This window comes from Castanea sativa, chromosome 10, assembly GCF_040712315.1.
Source record: "Castanea sativa cultivar Marrone di Chiusa Pesio chromosome 10, ASM4071231v1".
Classification (NCBI taxonomy): Eukaryota; Viridiplantae; Streptophyta; class Magnoliopsida; order Fagales; family Fagaceae; genus Castanea; species Castanea sativa.
The window spans coordinates 24,696,032-24,713,091 of record NC_134022.1 but is presented as its reverse complement, the minus strand read 5'-3'; the positions used below and the strand labels follow the sequence as shown (position 1 = coordinate 24,713,091).

General features: G+C 34.6%; 2 protein-coding genes across 2 annotated transcripts; one reads left to right on the top strand and one right to left on the bottom strand.

Moving 5' to 3' along the window:
• Window positions 1-455: 455 nt before the first annotated feature.
• On the top strand, window positions 456-6,658 carry LOC142613551 (aspartate aminotransferase, cytoplasmic). The gene is made up of 12 exons (XM_075785933.1): window positions 456-831; window positions 1,261-1,332; window positions 2,412-2,473; window positions 2,562-2,645; window positions 2,797-2,896; window positions 3,030-3,150; window positions 3,456-3,619; window positions 3,876-4,013; window positions 4,368-4,489; window positions 4,777-4,871; window positions 5,184-5,304; window positions 6,361-6,658. The coding sequence occupies exons 1-12, from the start codon at window positions 562-564 to the stop codon at window positions 6,443-6,445; spliced, it is 1,434 nt and encodes a 477-aa protein (XP_075642048.1). The 5' UTR covers window positions 456-561; the 3' UTR covers window positions 6,446-6,658.
• A 1,511-nt stretch (window positions 6,659-8,169) lies between these two features.
• Window positions 8,170-16,443, bottom strand: LOC142613255 (transcription factor MYB3R-1-like). The gene is made up of 12 exons (XM_075785509.1): window positions 16,183-16,443; window positions 15,288-15,477; window positions 14,701-14,755; window positions 14,465-14,522; window positions 12,817-12,911; window positions 12,571-12,674; window positions 12,240-12,368; window positions 10,323-12,033; window positions 9,553-9,893; window positions 9,076-9,190; window positions 8,752-8,988; window positions 8,170-8,511 (listed from the first exon to the last, which is right to left on the bottom strand). Exons 2-12 carry the CDS (start codon window positions 15,362-15,364, stop codon window positions 8,386-8,388), a joined length of 3,048 nt encoding a protein of 1,015 aa, XP_075641624.1. The 5' UTR covers window positions 15,365-15,477; window positions 16,183-16,443; the 3' UTR covers window positions 8,170-8,385.
• Window positions 16,444-17,060: the final 617 nt, after the last annotated feature.

Here is a 17,060-nt window from a genome sequence, read left to right as displayed (position 1 = left end):
AGAAGTGATGAAGTCTCTACGTATTAATATTTCTAAAAAAAATATTTCTAAAAAAACAAAACAAACATTGTTATTTAATTAATTTAGGACCGGTTTGGCAAGATATTTTTAATAAAATTGTTTAAATTTTGTGAAAACAGGTGTAAGTGAAAAAATATATAAAAATATATATATATATATATTAATGTTTAAACAACAATTTTTATTATTTAAACATTATTATCCCACGGACTCTTAATAATAGAGGACTAAAATTAAAATAAAGTCTTATTTAATTAAAAATAAAATAAAAAAGACGACGGTATAAGATAAGACTAGCTAGCCCACTATATATTATTAGTCTACAGTCTAAACTTTTTGGAAAGCATGAACACGCAGCAGTCTAGAACGTTGACACGTAAGCAGCAAGAAAACTTGTACAAACTAAAAAAAGCAACACTCTACTCGTTAAAAAAAGGGTGCACATAAAACCAAAATTAGCTATTTATAAAAAGGAAAAAGCAGAAGTGAAATTTGTATATTCCATAACGTATTAGGAAAAACTTAAAAAAAAAAAAAAAAATGCGCCAACAGTTCACGTCACTTGAAGCCCACGGTTTTGAGTCTCCAACAACACAAAGTGCTTTTTCTTCTTCTATTTCTTCATCTTCTTCAGCCAGTGATCGGAGATTGAAAGCTCTCGCAAGACACCTTGTAGACGCATCGCCTGTGATGGATTCTCATTCTCAGAACCCTAACGACACCGTTTCTCCCTCTCCCACCTCTTCTGCCTTCCATGCCGATTCCGTCTTCGCTCACATCGTTCGCGCTCCCGAAGATCCTATCCTCGGCGTAATCTCTCTCTCTCTCTCTCTCTCTCTCTGTTTTATCTATCTATGTATATGTATGTAGGTAGGTACGTGTTAGCCTCTGTTTGGTTGCAGAGAAAACTGAGAGAAAAATAAAATCTGATTTCTCTGTGATTCGTATTATTTATTTATTTATTTTGTGATTGAAATTGTTCGTTGTCGGTGTAAAGGATGTTGATCACGAACGCCAAAGACGTTGAGATCTCTAAAAATTTATTGAGTTTATTTCGCTGCTCTGTATTTTCTCCGCATCCAAACAGAGCGTCAACGATATTATTATGTGATCGGAGTGAATAATAATAATAATAATGATGATGATTTGACTGTCGAGTTTTAATTGGTTGATATTATTATTGTTGTTTATTGGTATTGATAATAGTGATAATTATGTATCATTTTTTTTTTAAATCAGGTCACTGTTGCATATAATAAAGATCCAAGCCCGGTTAAGCTGAACTTGGGCGTTGGTGCTTATCGAACTGAGGTGAGTATTTATTCCTTTTTTTCATGATCTTAATCAATTTACTCTTGCTGAAAATTTGTTGTACAATTATTAATTATATATTAATTACCGATGGTCTAAAAAAGCGGAATTGGTGAATTTAATTACTTAATCAATATTTTAATACTCTCTCTCACATGTGGGGCCATAATCGTCCATGATTAGTGGGGTCTACCTCATGGGATTTTGAGATTTTTAAAGAATAATACCAGAGATACAAATAATTTTATAAATTTTTTTACAAAATGCTGATGTGAGGAATGATTATTGATAAATAAAAGAGTGATATTAACAGTGGGCCTTGATGAAAACTAATAAGAGATCGGCCATATTAGTATTTTGTAAAAATGTTGTAAAATAGTTTGTGTCGGTATCATTACTTCTTTTTAAATGGAAGATGGCCCAAATATAGGGTTTGAATCTAAGATCACCTGCATTGGTGCCATAATGGTTACCAATTATCTTAAAAGCTTAAGATGATAGGAAATAATGAATTAAATTTTTTTTTTTTTTTTTGAGAAACACACACATATATAGGGAAAGGGGATGAGATAATAGAATACACTCACACGCCAACACCAAAACTGCATGTGGCAGCTAATGTCGCGGAGCAAGGGATAAATTCCTTCTTAATATCACACTTTAATGATGTGAGATGACTCAACAACACTGAGTATTTTTTTTTTTTTTTTTTGAGAAACACACACACATATATAGGGGAAGGGGATGAGATATTTAATTACTTAACCAATGGTCTCAGGATAATTGTCAATTAACCATTTTCGGAAAGTTTTAATACCACTTATATGGGAAATAGTAATTGATTTTTTTTTTCCCATAAAAACTCTCCTAATATAGTTCACTAACAAATGCCCTTAAGGTATTATTCCATTAATTAGATATGGAAGGTGAGAGGCAGATTATTTATTTGCCAAGTGTAATTGGCTGCAATTTGGCTTAAATGATTGTACGCAAAGTCGCTAACAGCTTAAGAGGAATTTGATTGTGCTGAAATGTCTTTATATCTGTTTTCTGAGCTAGTAGTATCAATGGCATAACAGGAAGGAAAACCTCTTGTTCTGAATGTAGTGAGGCAAGCAGAGCAGCAGCTTGTTAATGACAGGTAAATTTAGTTTTATGGTTATCATTGTGATCTTAACTCTGTAGTTTGTGCAAACTAGTGACTGAATTTCAATTTACATGATAACCAGGTCACGTGTGAAGGAGTATCTTCCTATTGTTGGACTTGCTGAGTACAACAAATTGAGTGCTAAGCTTATTCTTGGTGCTGACAGGTGCATTAGCCCACTGTTTTATGTGATAAATTAGAGCTAGTAGTGTCTGATTACACATTGTATGGAATATGAGGATGTTCAATTTAAGAGGTTTCTTGCTGGTTCTTTGCCTGATTGCTTACCCTTCTGTTTTTTTTGGCAATGGATACAGCCCTGCTATTCAAGAGAACAGGGTTACCACTGTTCAATGCTTGTCTGGTACAGGCTCTTTGAGAGTTGGAGGTGAATTTTTGGCTAGACACTATCATCAAGTAAATTTCTAACTCTTATTACTTATCAAAAAAAAAAAAAAGAAGTAAATTTCAAACTCATTGAATTGTCTTTTTGGTTTTAAATTGATAATTATATGACATCATAAACCTTGCCACCTATCTTTTTCTGCAGCTTACAATATACATTCCCCTGCCAACGTGGGGAAACCACCCAAAAGTATTCACTCTGGCAGGTCTATCTGTGAAAACTTACCGCTACTATGATCCAGCAACACGTGGACTGGACTTCCAAGGTTTGGAACTATCTACTGTACTAGTTGTTAATTGATGCTCTTAGATGCATATTCCTATTCATGTTGATTTGATCCATGTACATACACAAGACATATCATCAAGCGATATTCTTAACTATTTTTCCATATGTTTCTCGCATTTTGTTTTTATCTTATGATCTCCTCCCTTTAATTTTATATTTCTTTCTTAACTTAAGTTGTTTATATTAGAGTAGTTATGTTTCTCTTGCATATGTAACTCACAAAGATCATAATAATTTTTTTGCTCTTTCTCATGTTATGTGTTACTTTATTATGGCTAACAGGCCTACTAGAAGACCTTGGTTCTGCCCCATCTGGAGCTATAGTGCTGCTTCATGCATGTGCACACAACCCCACCGGTGTTGATCCAACCATTCAGCAGTGGGAGCAGATCAGGCAGCTGATGAGATCAAAAGCATTATTGCCATTCTTTGACAGTGCTTATCAGGTCGGTAACTGTGTATGCAACAAATGTAGCAAGCATTTTATTTATTTATTATTTATTATAAAGTTTCCCATGCACCCAGTGGGTCTTGAATCCCATGACTGCACCCTCTACCTAGCATTTGCAAGGGGAGGAGGTGCTAGTTGAGCTAGAGCTAATTGGCAGCATGTAATTTCCCTATCACTATAATTCAAGTGCTTATTCTAGTTTAACTCCATTCCATTCTTGTGAACTCAAAATATTCTTTCTGGTGTCATAGGGTTTTGCAAGTGGGAGTCTGGATGCAGATGCACAGCCTGTTCGTATGTTTGTTGCAGATGGTGGTGAATGCCTTGTTGCTCAGAGCTATGCCAAGAACATGGGACTCTACGGGGAACGTGTTGGTGCCTTGAGCATAGTAAGACTCTTACTTACACTGAATTAATGTTTGTTTAGGGGGGGAGGGGGCAGTTCTCACCTTAATTGTTCAATATCTTAAGGATGAGTAGGTTCATTTGTATATCCATATAAATTATATGTTCATAACTTTGTATGTTCTTTTATTCTTCTGTGCATCTTGCATATTACTAAATGTGAATGGATTTTTTTTTTTTTGGCCGTGTTAATGTTTTTATAACTTGAAATGTGACTTTAAATCATGTTTTCAGCTATATATCACAGAACACACACTGTAAAACAAGTTTTTACCTTTTCTTATCCACCTCTTCCATCTCTCTGATTATTTTTGTCTCGACCTTATATTTGATTATAGGTCTGCAAGTCAGCTGATGTTGCGAGCAGGGTTGAGAGCCAGCTGAAACTTGTGATCAGACCCATGTATTCAAGCCCACCCATTCATGGTGCATCTATTGTTGCTACAATCCTCAAGGACAGGTAGTCATTCTAAAGCTTGACAAGATGCCTGGCTATAGCACAATTAGGCAAGGGAGGAGTAATTTTAAAGTATCGGGATTTTTCTTTTCTTGTTTTACATTTTCTGAAAAAAATTTAATTAATTAAGAACTGATATTAAACTGATTAAATCAAAGTGATAAAGTTTGTGGTGGCTTCCATTTTTTAATTTTATTCAATGAGAAAAAAAGGAGATCCTAACAATAGACAGCGTGCGTGATGAATTTCCTTCACTTGTGGAGTTCTTATTTTGTTCTGTTGTATCACAGGAACTTGTACACTGAGTGGACCATTGAGTTAAAGGCAATGGCTGACCGTATTATCAGCATGCGTCAGCAACTTTTTGATGCCTTACGTGCTAGAGGTCAGCATTTGTTTTTAGTTTACTGTTCTCTGATGCTTTTAAACTCATTTCTTGTCCTTCAATAGTAGCATAATATTTGTTTTTACTCTTTTTAACTTCTACTTATTGGGTTTGTGTTGGTCTTGAGTGTGCATTAGCTAAAGTCTGTGAACAAGTATAAATTGATCCAATCTCTATCTCTCTGTCCCCCCTCTTCCTTTGGCCTCTGGTTTAGGCATTGGTGTGCATAACATGAATGCGTGCTTGCCTTTTAATTGTGTGATAAAAAGTGGTACATAATATACGCATTCATGTTGCTTATTTATTCGGCAGGTACACCTGGGGACTGGAGTCACATTATTAAGCAGATTGGTATGTTTACTTTTACGGGATTGAACTCAGAACAAGTGGTTTTCATGACTAGGGAGTACCATATATACATGACATCTGATGGGTAAGAAGCTTTTTCCTGACTTTATTAATATACAGGTGTAGTTATTTAATAAAAGAAATTCCTGACTTGAGGACATCTGCGACTCTTATATCTGTGGCTTAATATTGTGACCATGCATTAGTTCATGTGACTTCTTCTTCTTCTTCTTTTTTTTTTTTTTTTTTTGTGTATTAATTTTATGCACTTGCTTGAATCCATGTTACATTGTTCATGGTGGTTATGATGTCATCTAGATTTTGAAGTACTAATCTTTTCCTGCAATCCTTGCTTCCTAGGCATCACAATCTTGTTCATTCATGGTCTACCTAAGAACATTCTTTATTAAACAAAAAACAATTAGAAAATATATCATGCCTAGCTCCTAAGTTCCTTGTGAAGCTTGATTTCAATTGTAATTTAAGAATATGCATGAGAGTGTCACTTTGGCAAATTCATGGCAATGTGGTTGATAGTAAGAAGCAATTTTGGTGTTTGATGTGTCTATCCTCATGTCGAATAGATTTGTTGTGCTAAATGAAATCCCATCCTTATTAGGGGCTCACTTATAATCTATGCACTTATCTTTCAATTATCATCAAAGCCATACTTGGAAGCTCTTGAAGACACATTGCTAAACTATAGTCAGCATAAATGTATCCACGACACAGTTAATCCCCCCAAATACAAGAATGGCTCCTTTTAAAATGTTGCAGTAGATAATAAAATTGCTAAGGCTTGAGAAGGAATAAAATCTTTAGTATTATAGATTTAAAAATAAAAATCCAAACATGTGTCAAGTGTCTCTGCTGTGGAGTTAGGATTTGTGGAAGGGCAGTTTTCTTTTTCCTGCCTAATTTGAGGGGTTATTTTTTTTTGGCTGAAAACCAAGTACTCTCATTTTTTCATAAGGGTGATCCAGTTTGGATAGACGCATGAAAAATATTACTTTTCAAATCCAAAGCCTTGGGACGAGGTTTAGAAGCATGATTTAGCATTTGCGTGAAACAATACATTCTTATGGGACAAAACAATTGTCAACTCTGATTACTAAGTCCTTGCTTTCTGTCAAATATGCAGGAGGATTAGCATGGCAGGTCTGAGCTCCAGGACAGTCCCTCATCTTGCAGATGCTATTCATGCAGCTGTTACTAGTTTTGCCTGATTTTGTTGCTGGCAACATTTTTCCAATGGGACTGTAAGGCCTTCCCATTTCAATGGATTCGTCCCCTTTACTATTCTGTTGTAATAATTGGCCCCTCAACCATTGAGAGTTTAAAGATATAGCGTTTTGTTAATGGAGGAATATTTCAAAAGATTTGCTTTAAGCTGAGAATTTTATTGCAGCTTAAATTTTATAGCGCTCACGTTGCTTCTAGAAGTATTTCTTTAATCCTCTATTACCTTGACAACATTGGAAGAAAAAGATGAGAAAGATTAGTTTGACCATATAAGGTCAAAATTTTCTTCCAAACTGGTTTGGAGGAAAATTCCTCAAACCTACTATGTGATGATTTATAAATCATCCATGTGTACTTTTATTTACAGAACTTATATATTTATATAATCAATTAGTCAAGCCCACCTTTGAGGCGTCATTTATAAACAAACTAGGTTTAAATGTGATAATATATTCTCGGACAAGTTTATATCAAATATATGTATGTAGAATTCTATTTATAATTGTAGGTACATTTTCTATTTATAAAATAAACTTTTATAAAAACTTGATGTTGGATTTTTTGAAAACTTTATTTTGTGTATAAGGCATTAAAGGCTATTGATTTTAATTTGGATAAATGTAAATATTCCAGATTGTGGTAAAGTTTATATATAACCCTTACAAATATAAGGTTAGTGGGTTAAAAGTTAGAATCTCATTCCCTTTCATTATCGGGTGTTTACCAAACTGCACCAAAAATGTCTGTAAAATGGCATAACCGCATTGCATAGTGTAATGCGGTTTGCAGTTTCATAGTAAGAAAATTGCACCTCACCATCTCTCTATATGTTAATATATTTATTTATTTTTAATATTAAATATATTATTAATAGTTTAATAACCCTAGTTTAAAAAAAAAAAAAAAGTTTGATAACCCTAACAAGTATTGACTAAGAAAGCCAATCCAAAATAAAGAAAAATAAGCTCAATAGGATAAAACTTGGCCAAAAACAAAAGGAAAAATTAGTTTTGAGTAGGTAGAAAAAACCCAAAATTTGAAAAATATGACAACTTCAAACTATTTAAATCGCATTTTATACATCGCACTGCATATATGACCGCAAAAATAAAATGCGGTACAAAAATGAGATACGGTACAATTATAGTTTTGGCTAAACTTTAAACCACGCTGCACTCTACTTATAATTGCAAAATAAAGTGCAGTACAATTATGATTTTAGCTAAATTTCACTGCAAAGTGCGGTGCTAAAATGGCCCAACCTGCTGTGAACACTCCTTCTCCCGTGTGTTTGATTTTTGTAAGTTTATGCATCCTGAGGTCTAACTAGTAAATCCAATTAAGTTGAGAGCGCATAATAGTGCAAAGCGTTCTATGCACTTTCAACTTTTTAAGCGAACAAGTTTAAAATCTATATTTTTTAATAAATTCAGATTTAAAATGGGGATAGTCTTCACTCAAACTTGTCTTTTCTCATTCTGAAGAACTACTGAAATGGACCGAATACTACTTTTCAACTTTTGACAAAAAATAGTATCAATTTTAATGACAAAAAATTGTAATGCTAAAATCCCAGGTTACCTAAATCGTAACAAATGTCTTTTGAAGAGTGAAAAGTTGTTTTGTTTCACGAAGGAAAAAAAAAAAAAAAAAAACCCCCTAACATAGCTGAAGCTTGTTTGTGGGGAAGTGATACGAGTATGATGCATCATCTTCCAATGGAGTTTCCCTGTTGTGATTATGAGGCAAGGGTCTGTTTGCAAAATAAGGTAACATAATATGGTAAGTATAATGCACTTGTACAATCTTCTGTAAATTAATTAAATCGAGATCCAGCAATGAAACAGCAAGAGAGAGAGAGGACTATGTATATATTAACTTCAAATTATGACAGCAATAAGGCTTTTAGCTATAGAACGAATCGCTATCTGCAGCCCTTCAACAGATAAGAAGAGGGACTTGAGAAGCTTAAAGCATTTGAGGATCTTCCATTTTCGGTTCCCTTTGCAGGTGTTCCACATTCACTGAAGTCAAGGATGCGACACTCCGTCTGCAAACGTTTCAAAAAATCTATTCAGCAGATTTCTTGATATCTATCAGGGAGTCTATTACTGGTAGATAAAAAGGGATTATTTTCTTCATAACCATTTTCCATAATGTTTTTATTATTACTATAGATGGCAGGCTTATGTTGCCTTAAGTGAATGGGCCACTGTTGTCTCAACTCTGTGGATATATATATATATATATTTTACTTGAAAAAGAAAAACTCGAGCAAAAATGGTCATACCAAAACGTTTGGAGCCAAATGGGAACGGTTTCCCAGAGGATCATGTGGCATATGACTGTTCTCTCGGTCCAGATTCCCCTGGCTGATGGATTTTCCCTTTAGTAATGTTTTTGGGGTTTCATTTCCCAAAACCTCCTGGGCATTGGCATATGCAGCAGCACTCTGCTCACTTATCTGTTTCATCAACCCAATGGCATCATAGCTTCTATCCCCTGGGCTCATAAAATACCCTATATCCTGGAAATAATTTGCGAGTATTAATAAAGGACTATAAAGTATATCAAACACATACAGAAAATACAATTCAACCAAAACTCGTAATACCTCGATTGTAATGTCAGTATCAACCCTTGGGCCAGGCAGAAAAGAGTTTATGAACCATGGGGATTTCCATGCTGAAGGGGATTCGATACTTCTTTTAAATGGAGTTCCTCCAAATCTGAAAACACCATCAGCAAAGCAACCACAGTCAGAAACAATCATGGTCAATCTTCAATGATTAGCAAGAAATGACACTAAGCTCAAAGCTCAGTGTCACAAGAAATCAGGACAACAACATTCAGGCTGCTGGTAATATAAAATTTTCACATAAAATTTTCTAGTTGCATATGAAAAAAAGTTCTTGATGCAAGGGCAGGTTCAATGGTTGACAAATGCTAAAGGAAGAATGTGGCTGATTTCACAGGCTAAAGCTTTCAATACCGCCATCATTCCCAGCATTATCACCAATAGTCTCCCAAAGCAAACACTAGAGCAATAATATGGAAAATGATAACAAAAGGAAAAGTGGCTGAATCTTACATGCCAGAGGTTTCAAGACTGGCATCATTCCCAGCATTATCACCTCTATTCTCAAGGGGAACTGAAAAAGAAGCAGATTGTAAGCATGTAACTGCAACTGAATGACTTTCATGTTTCTTCCCACAAACAGTAGGGGAGCTAACAGGCACGCATGGATTTGCAAATGATGATTTGTTAAGAATTCCTTGATTTGATGCAGCCCCCAAGCTCCTAGATTGTTGATTTCTTGGAGCTCCAGCACTTGAACCCAATAATGCTGTGTCTGCTTTGGACCCAACTTGATCGGGAGAATGTAACAGCAGATTGTTCATGTCGTGTTCAACAAGCACTCCAGAAGATTGCTGGACCAGAAAAAGGTAAAAATTAGTGAGAGAGAGAAAACACACACAGGTAAACATAATGGCTGTATTGAACAAACTTCAGTTTTATCCACCAATCCCCTCCATGACACTGATAATATCAAATTGGGGGATTGGCAATTAAAGGAAAAATGATAAAGCTGTACTAAACATGAAAAATCCAAATTTCAAGAAAATAAGAATCAACAAATTAATCAAAAAGGAGAATAATAATACAATTTTTTTGGAAGCCCAACTTTATAATCAACACTATGAAGATAGTCAATATCACACTCACATACTAGCTAATTAGCTAGAGCCTACCACATCTTAATTTGACAGATTTATACCGAAGTAAAACGGGTCTTTACTAATTTCTTCATTTGTAGAAAACCAATGCTCAAAAAATTCAAAAACAAAAAAAGAACTCACAATGTGGGCAGCTCCTTGATCCCCCTCTTCAAAGGCATGATCAATGTTTTCTTTATCATCAGTGGAAGTTCCAGAATTCCTCTTACGGTTAGATGATGGAGAGAGCAAAGGCCCTTTTTGGGTCCCACTGTCAGCAAACAAAACATCTAAACGTGAAAAATCTCGGGCCAAACTGGACGTCATGTCAATCTCAAGTTTTTTGTCAATTCTTCTATCCGACAATGGAGATAATAAGTCGCGATGCCGTTTCTTCAATATGGATGGTGTACCTGTGAAAGTTTTAGCAGCACTTTTCAGCACAGCATCGGGACTATCATCACGAGATGGAGAATCCCACAACCTAAATGGGGTAAGGCAGTTCATAGAAGACATCATAAGCTGGCGGATTCCAAGTGGACTATATTCTTGCTGCTGCATGTCACTACCAGATTGTACCAGATCACAGCTGAAAAATGGAATATCCAAGCTTGGGAAACGAGGAGGCTCATAACATAGAGCTCCAACATCCAGCTGTTCTGTATGTACATGTGGTCCTTCACCCAGAGAAGGGCAAGTATGCTTTATATCTGATCCTGAACCAAAAGAATTTACAGGGACTAATTTTGAAGGTTCCTTTACAAAATCTGGTTGTTCTTGCAATCCTGTGTTCTTTGTACCATTATTGCAAGGGGAATTGGGAGAGTCCTTGGTATAGACAAAGCCATCATGAGCACTAATGACAAACTCTTGTTCTTGAGTTTCAAATAACTGGTTGGGTTCATCACTGTATATAAGTGTACCACCATCAACAGATATAAGTGACGGTGCAGGCACAAAATGCTGAGAGCACGAAGTTCCAATTATATCAGTCCTAGGAGGACAATATGATTGTGAAGCTGAAGTTGCAACAGTTTCGGATATCATACTGCTTGACGATTGACAACGAAATGAATCTGTGCCTCCAACTGAGGCAACCATATTTGAGCCTTTTGTGAGATTTCCAGTGAAAAAATTACCATCATTCATTGCCTCTGAAAATAGGACTCTACAACACTCATCATCAGGTATCAACATGTGCTCTGCTTTATCATAGGAACCCATAGCCATATACCCCATTGAAGTAGAAGCTTGGCAAGGAACATTCACCATTTCATGGCTTTCATTAGTACTTATACAATGAGTTTGCAACTGTGATGAGTCCTGCCCCAATTCCAGTGATGAGATATTTGGTAACCCATGTACATTAAATTTGTTTTCCCTGCTCACAGAAGTTCCAGCACCATGCGAGAAATTTTGCTCAAGCAATTTGTCAGGGCAACCAGCTTCACAAGAAATATCTGGCATTGAAAAAGCAACATCTTCCAGAGATGTGTAATATTGTTCAGAACAAGATAATGGACTGGAGTTTTGCTCCTTTGCCAAACCAGATTCTTGAGTCAATGGGAGTTCCTCTATGTTATGTAAAACTGCATTGGCCATTTCACTTGCAGACTGAAAGCAACCTGCAACAGTTGAATCTTGACTGCATTCTGAAATTTCCTCACCTTCCATCCCTTTGAGCCCACTATCATCTCCACTACTCTGCATCCTTGAAGAAGATGTAAGCATGGATTGATTTCGATGTCCAACATGAGGAAGGACTGGGTAGTGAGCAAGTAAACCTGATGCTAGATAAGAATCCAATTTCTTTTTGACAGAACTGTTCCAGTGATTTTTAATAGCATTGTCTGTCCTGTTGGCCACATGAACACAGATATATCAAAACTCAAGATGATTGCAAGTATCAAATGAATAAGCAGATTGTTATAGCATAAAACTCAACATGGAACATAAGATGCAAGAAATAGAGCATATTAGGAACAGAAGAATACTTAGGAACACTAAAATAAAGAAAAAAAATGGAAAGGTGCAGCCTCTTATACAACTAACTATATTTACCTTCCAGGCAAGAACTTTGTTAGCTCTGCCCATCGGTTCCCATAGATCTGATGAGCGCGAATCAAAGCCAGTTCCTCTTCTTGGGTCCATGCCTCTTTGTTTATAGAAGGATTAAGATGATTGTGCCACCTGTAATTGGTATCAATTTACATGAGTATACATGCGCTGTACAGTTGCTGGGACACAACAGCAAAATACAATTTCTAGTTGAAGAGTAAAATTATAACCATCCGTTTGCCACAGGCTTTTTTGTTTAGCTTTTAGCTTATTTGCTTATGTACAATTTTTTAAAGCCTCACTTTTTTTAGGTACAAGTATACTTTAGGCATACCTTTCCCGACATTGCTTACCAATACGTCCAGGTAAATGCTGAGCAATGGTCGACCATTTTTTTGGACCATACTTCTTCACCAATTCAATAATAACTTCATCCTCCTATTTACATTTACAAAAGTAACCAGTAAGGTCGTGTTAAACCATAAAAAGCACATTTTCATATGGTCAATAGCAATGCAACTTTGGTGAAATGCAGAGAGAGGGAATTGACAGAAAACCAGAACCAGCTATTGTAGGTCACCTCTTTAGACCATGGACCTTTGACAAGCTCTGGATTCAAGACCTTCTGCCACCTGTGAAGGCATTGTACATCGGTACGGTCCTTAAAACACTCCGCTGCAAAGAGAAATTTTACAATTAAAGAATATGAAACATTATGATAAGTCAAAAGTACCACCAATGAGCATTCACAATAAAGCATCTAAAAAAAATTAGTTTTTAGCAACTCAAAACACTACTTTATCTATTTTAACAACCCACTTTATAATACACCTTACAGCAAAGGTTTTATATTAACATTCAACACATTAAAATAATATAAACAACACAATAAAATAATATATCTAACATAATAATCAACAACCACGACCATCAATACATTAAAATACTTTTTTTTAACACTCTACATTAAAATATTATTATTTGTTTTGAGTTTTGAGCTACAATGGGCTGCTATAGATTGCAGCCCACTGCTATAGTTTAGCTGCTTTGCTGTAGCCACAATTTTGGAGAATTGGTTGCTAAATTGACTTTTTTGTCAATTTAAAAACCTCGCTGGGGATGCTCTAAGAAATGGGAGCACTGGCTGAAGGGTTTGGTGATATGTAACAGATATCATACAAAAAGTGACTTTCAAAATTTATGCAATCAAAGAACAACACTAATGCTAAAGATGATTTGGGGCTCAAAAGTAGTACCAACTAAGAAATGATAGTAAATTAGCAGAAATAAACATTCTCCCTCATTTGTTGGTCCAAATTCCCCCTTGTGGGGTCCAACACAGGATTTTTAACTTTGTTTTTTAATGGCAGGTAATGAGGAGAGTTGGAGACAAGGTTCGAACTTAGGACCTCTTACTATGATACCATGATAAATTACTAATCGTCCTAAAAGCTTAAGTAGTAAGGAAATGGAGAAATTAATCATTATTCTATCATTTAATAATTATTCTAAATATGGTTTTTTGTTTTGTTCAATTAAGTTCACAATTTTCCATAAGGCTTCTATCTTGACTTTGTCTGCCATAAATTAGGGGGAGGGGGAGGGGGAGGGGGAGGCGGCATAAACATTTTTTCCATGATACTCACCAAAAGGAAGGAATAAGAAATTCATATAACACAAATTGATAGTGAGAAGAGAAAGTTATCTGGAACAATTCAGACATAAAAGCTTGAGCAGGACTCAAATTTGCCTTAAATTTCATTGAACTTACGTAGAGTGGGCAAGAAAACCTAACCAACAAATAGAAGTGTTAGTTTTGAAAAGATTCCTCCCTTGTTGGGCAATCTAGTGTCCACTGTTTGAAATTGCAAATTAAAGTTATTGTTTCCTTTGCTAATATCCAATAATAGCCATATTTGTTCTTGTAAAAATTAATTAACCAGAACATTATCATGGGCCTGAAAAACTCTAGGCTGTCTATACAGCTACTCATTGTCTCATATGAGTGTGTAAATTAATTGGTAACCAATAGCTCATAAATCTATAATATACAAAATATATGCAAATCTATACAGCAAAATGTTTGAAGAACTTAAAAGGGCATATATACAAAGAAAATAAAAAACTAGAAGCACAAGGAAAAAATAAATGCTGAAGTATAATGATTCCCATAATTTGTTATAAATTAAGCTTCCAAAGATAAACAAACTGGTAAAACGCAATAATACCTATTTTTTTCCAGTTCTTTCCTTTAAAACGCTGAACGGCCTTCTGCAAAATCTCATCCTAAAACACAAGGAAAATTTATGCATTCACATACCCAGTATATAACAAAAAATATAATGTTATACAACTAAACAATTATAATCATCACAGAAACACAACAATGAATTCAGAACTAGTTATATTAGTTCCATTAATATAGCAAAAACAGTGAAAAGTAGTAAAACAAAATAGACTTTACCTCTTCAGGTGTCCATTGTCCTTTGGTAGAACGCCTTGTAGGACCACTAGTCCTCCTAAAAAAGATTAATATCACATTAAGAAAAATTCAGTTGCTATATTGTCTATTCCTCAATCAGAGCATAGATAATCGCTGATATGAGTAAAATTGAGATAGCATCTTTGAATTTGTTGTACTAAGAAGCAAGGTTTCCAAAATAAAAATATCACTAAAGAAAAGAGTTCCTCAATAAGGTCAATCTGATGTTAAATTTTGTCGTTTGTAGTTCTATAAAAACACAAAAAATTTAGAGAAACTGTCTCTCAACAACTTCATTTTTTACATCACTGGCATAATACACTAGAGAAAATCCCAATATTGCATAAATTCAACGAAATTAACTCTTATCTCTATGAGAAAAGGTGTTAAGCACCAATTAAAATGTGTTTCAACTAAAGTTATAAAGCAAGCACCGAAATGAACTTGAGACAGCTTAGTCCTTATCGATTGGTTGAAAAAGGTTCCAAGATATAAACAAGAGGAAGAATAATGGCTACATTTTGAGATTACACCTAAAGATGAAATAACCAAACAGGCAATTAAATTACCCTTGTAAAGCTCGCATTTTCTGGCTAGCATCCCCGAGCCCATCTTGGGTGGTAGAGATTTTCCGATCACCTTCCATAGTTTCTTGACAAATAGGTAAAGCTACATACCCCAATTCCAACACGACAACAACTATCTCCAGAATATTCTCTCCAAATCATTATCTTCTACCTACGCAGAGGCAGGAGCTACCTTTTTGCACAGAAAAAAACAGAAATCATAATATTAATAACCCAATTGTAAAATTGATAGTAAGAACAAAGCATTAGAAAGAGTTAAATAGCCGATCCAAAGCTAAAATTAAACACTAAAATCAGTAGCAGCCAATCGATCATCGTGAACTAAAACTAAAATTCATAATCTCATATAATGATTTTTTTAACAAACAATTAAAACAAACAAACAAAAAAAAGCTTCATATATAAACAATAGTTGTCCATGATATTTACAATTCCTCAGCTCAGCGAGTTTAAATGGCAGTCTTGCTCAGAATAATTTGCTAATTATACGACATTTTTAGAGAGAGAGAGAGAGAGAGAGAGATCAGTAACTTAAAATTGAGCTGAATAAGATTCAAAACACGAAGAATTTACACAAAGAAACATGAAACAAAATAGTAGAAATCAAAACCTATGCTATACTTCAGACAAAACATTGAAGATGTCTCAAAAAAACAAAAACCTAAAATCCATCGATCTCAAGTACGATAAAAATTAGCATAAATTCGAAGCTTAGGTTAAAGATCAAACAAAAATTCCATCAGATCAAACTTCAAAAAAAAAAAAAAATACACAAACACTCGCAAAAGTAAATTTAAACTGATAAAATTTTTTGTTGTTGTTTAGGTTAAAAAGCAAAGGCAGAGTGAGTGAGAGAGTGAGAGTGAGAAAAACTCACCGAACTGAGCTTCAGAATCAGAAAGCGAAGCGTAGAGAATCAATTTGTTGGGAGAGGAAGTCGGTGATGGGATCAAAACGGTGCGCATTTGAAGATCCAAGTGAGCGATTTGGGGAGAAAAAAAAAAATTTAAAAGAAGAAGAAAAAGCTCTCTCTCTCTCTCAGTTTTGGTAACAAAAAGAAAAAAACTCGATCTGCTAAATGCGTTTTTTTTTTAGAGAGAGAGAGAGAGAGTGAAACGGTCTGGTGCTCTATTCATTCAAACATAAAGGGGCGGACTCTTGGACTTTCAAACCCTATAGGCTAAACCTCGAGCAAGTTTTGCTTATTTGGACGGTTACGATCTCGACACGTGGACTATTCTGTTCTGATTTCTTGCTTGGTCTTTTTTTTTTTTTTAAAGTTCAACGGACAAATTAATTTTTTCTCTTTTTCTTTTTCGTTTTTTTTTTTTATATTCTTTTTTAACCCACTTGCTAAAAGTAATAATTCGAAATATGGCACGGGTGCTTTTGACCTTTATTTTCATAGTAGTGACTTCACCGACAAACAAGGGAGTTTTTGAATTTTTAGAAACAAACATACAGACAATAAATAGAGAAATTCCAATAATAAATAAATAAATAGAGAAATTTCATATTTTTTGAATTGGTTTTTTTTTTTTTAATTGTTAGTGAGAAAAAAAAAAGACAATGTTTAGCTACAATAAAATAAATATTACTACATATTTTTATTTTAAAAATTTAACTGTTGAATTGCATGTTCTACATGCTCTTAATACACATGCCAAATTTTATATCAATTTGATATTATTTATTATATGATCTATAAGCTTATATATTATGCATAATTTTAAACTACAAAAATTTGCAATTTAA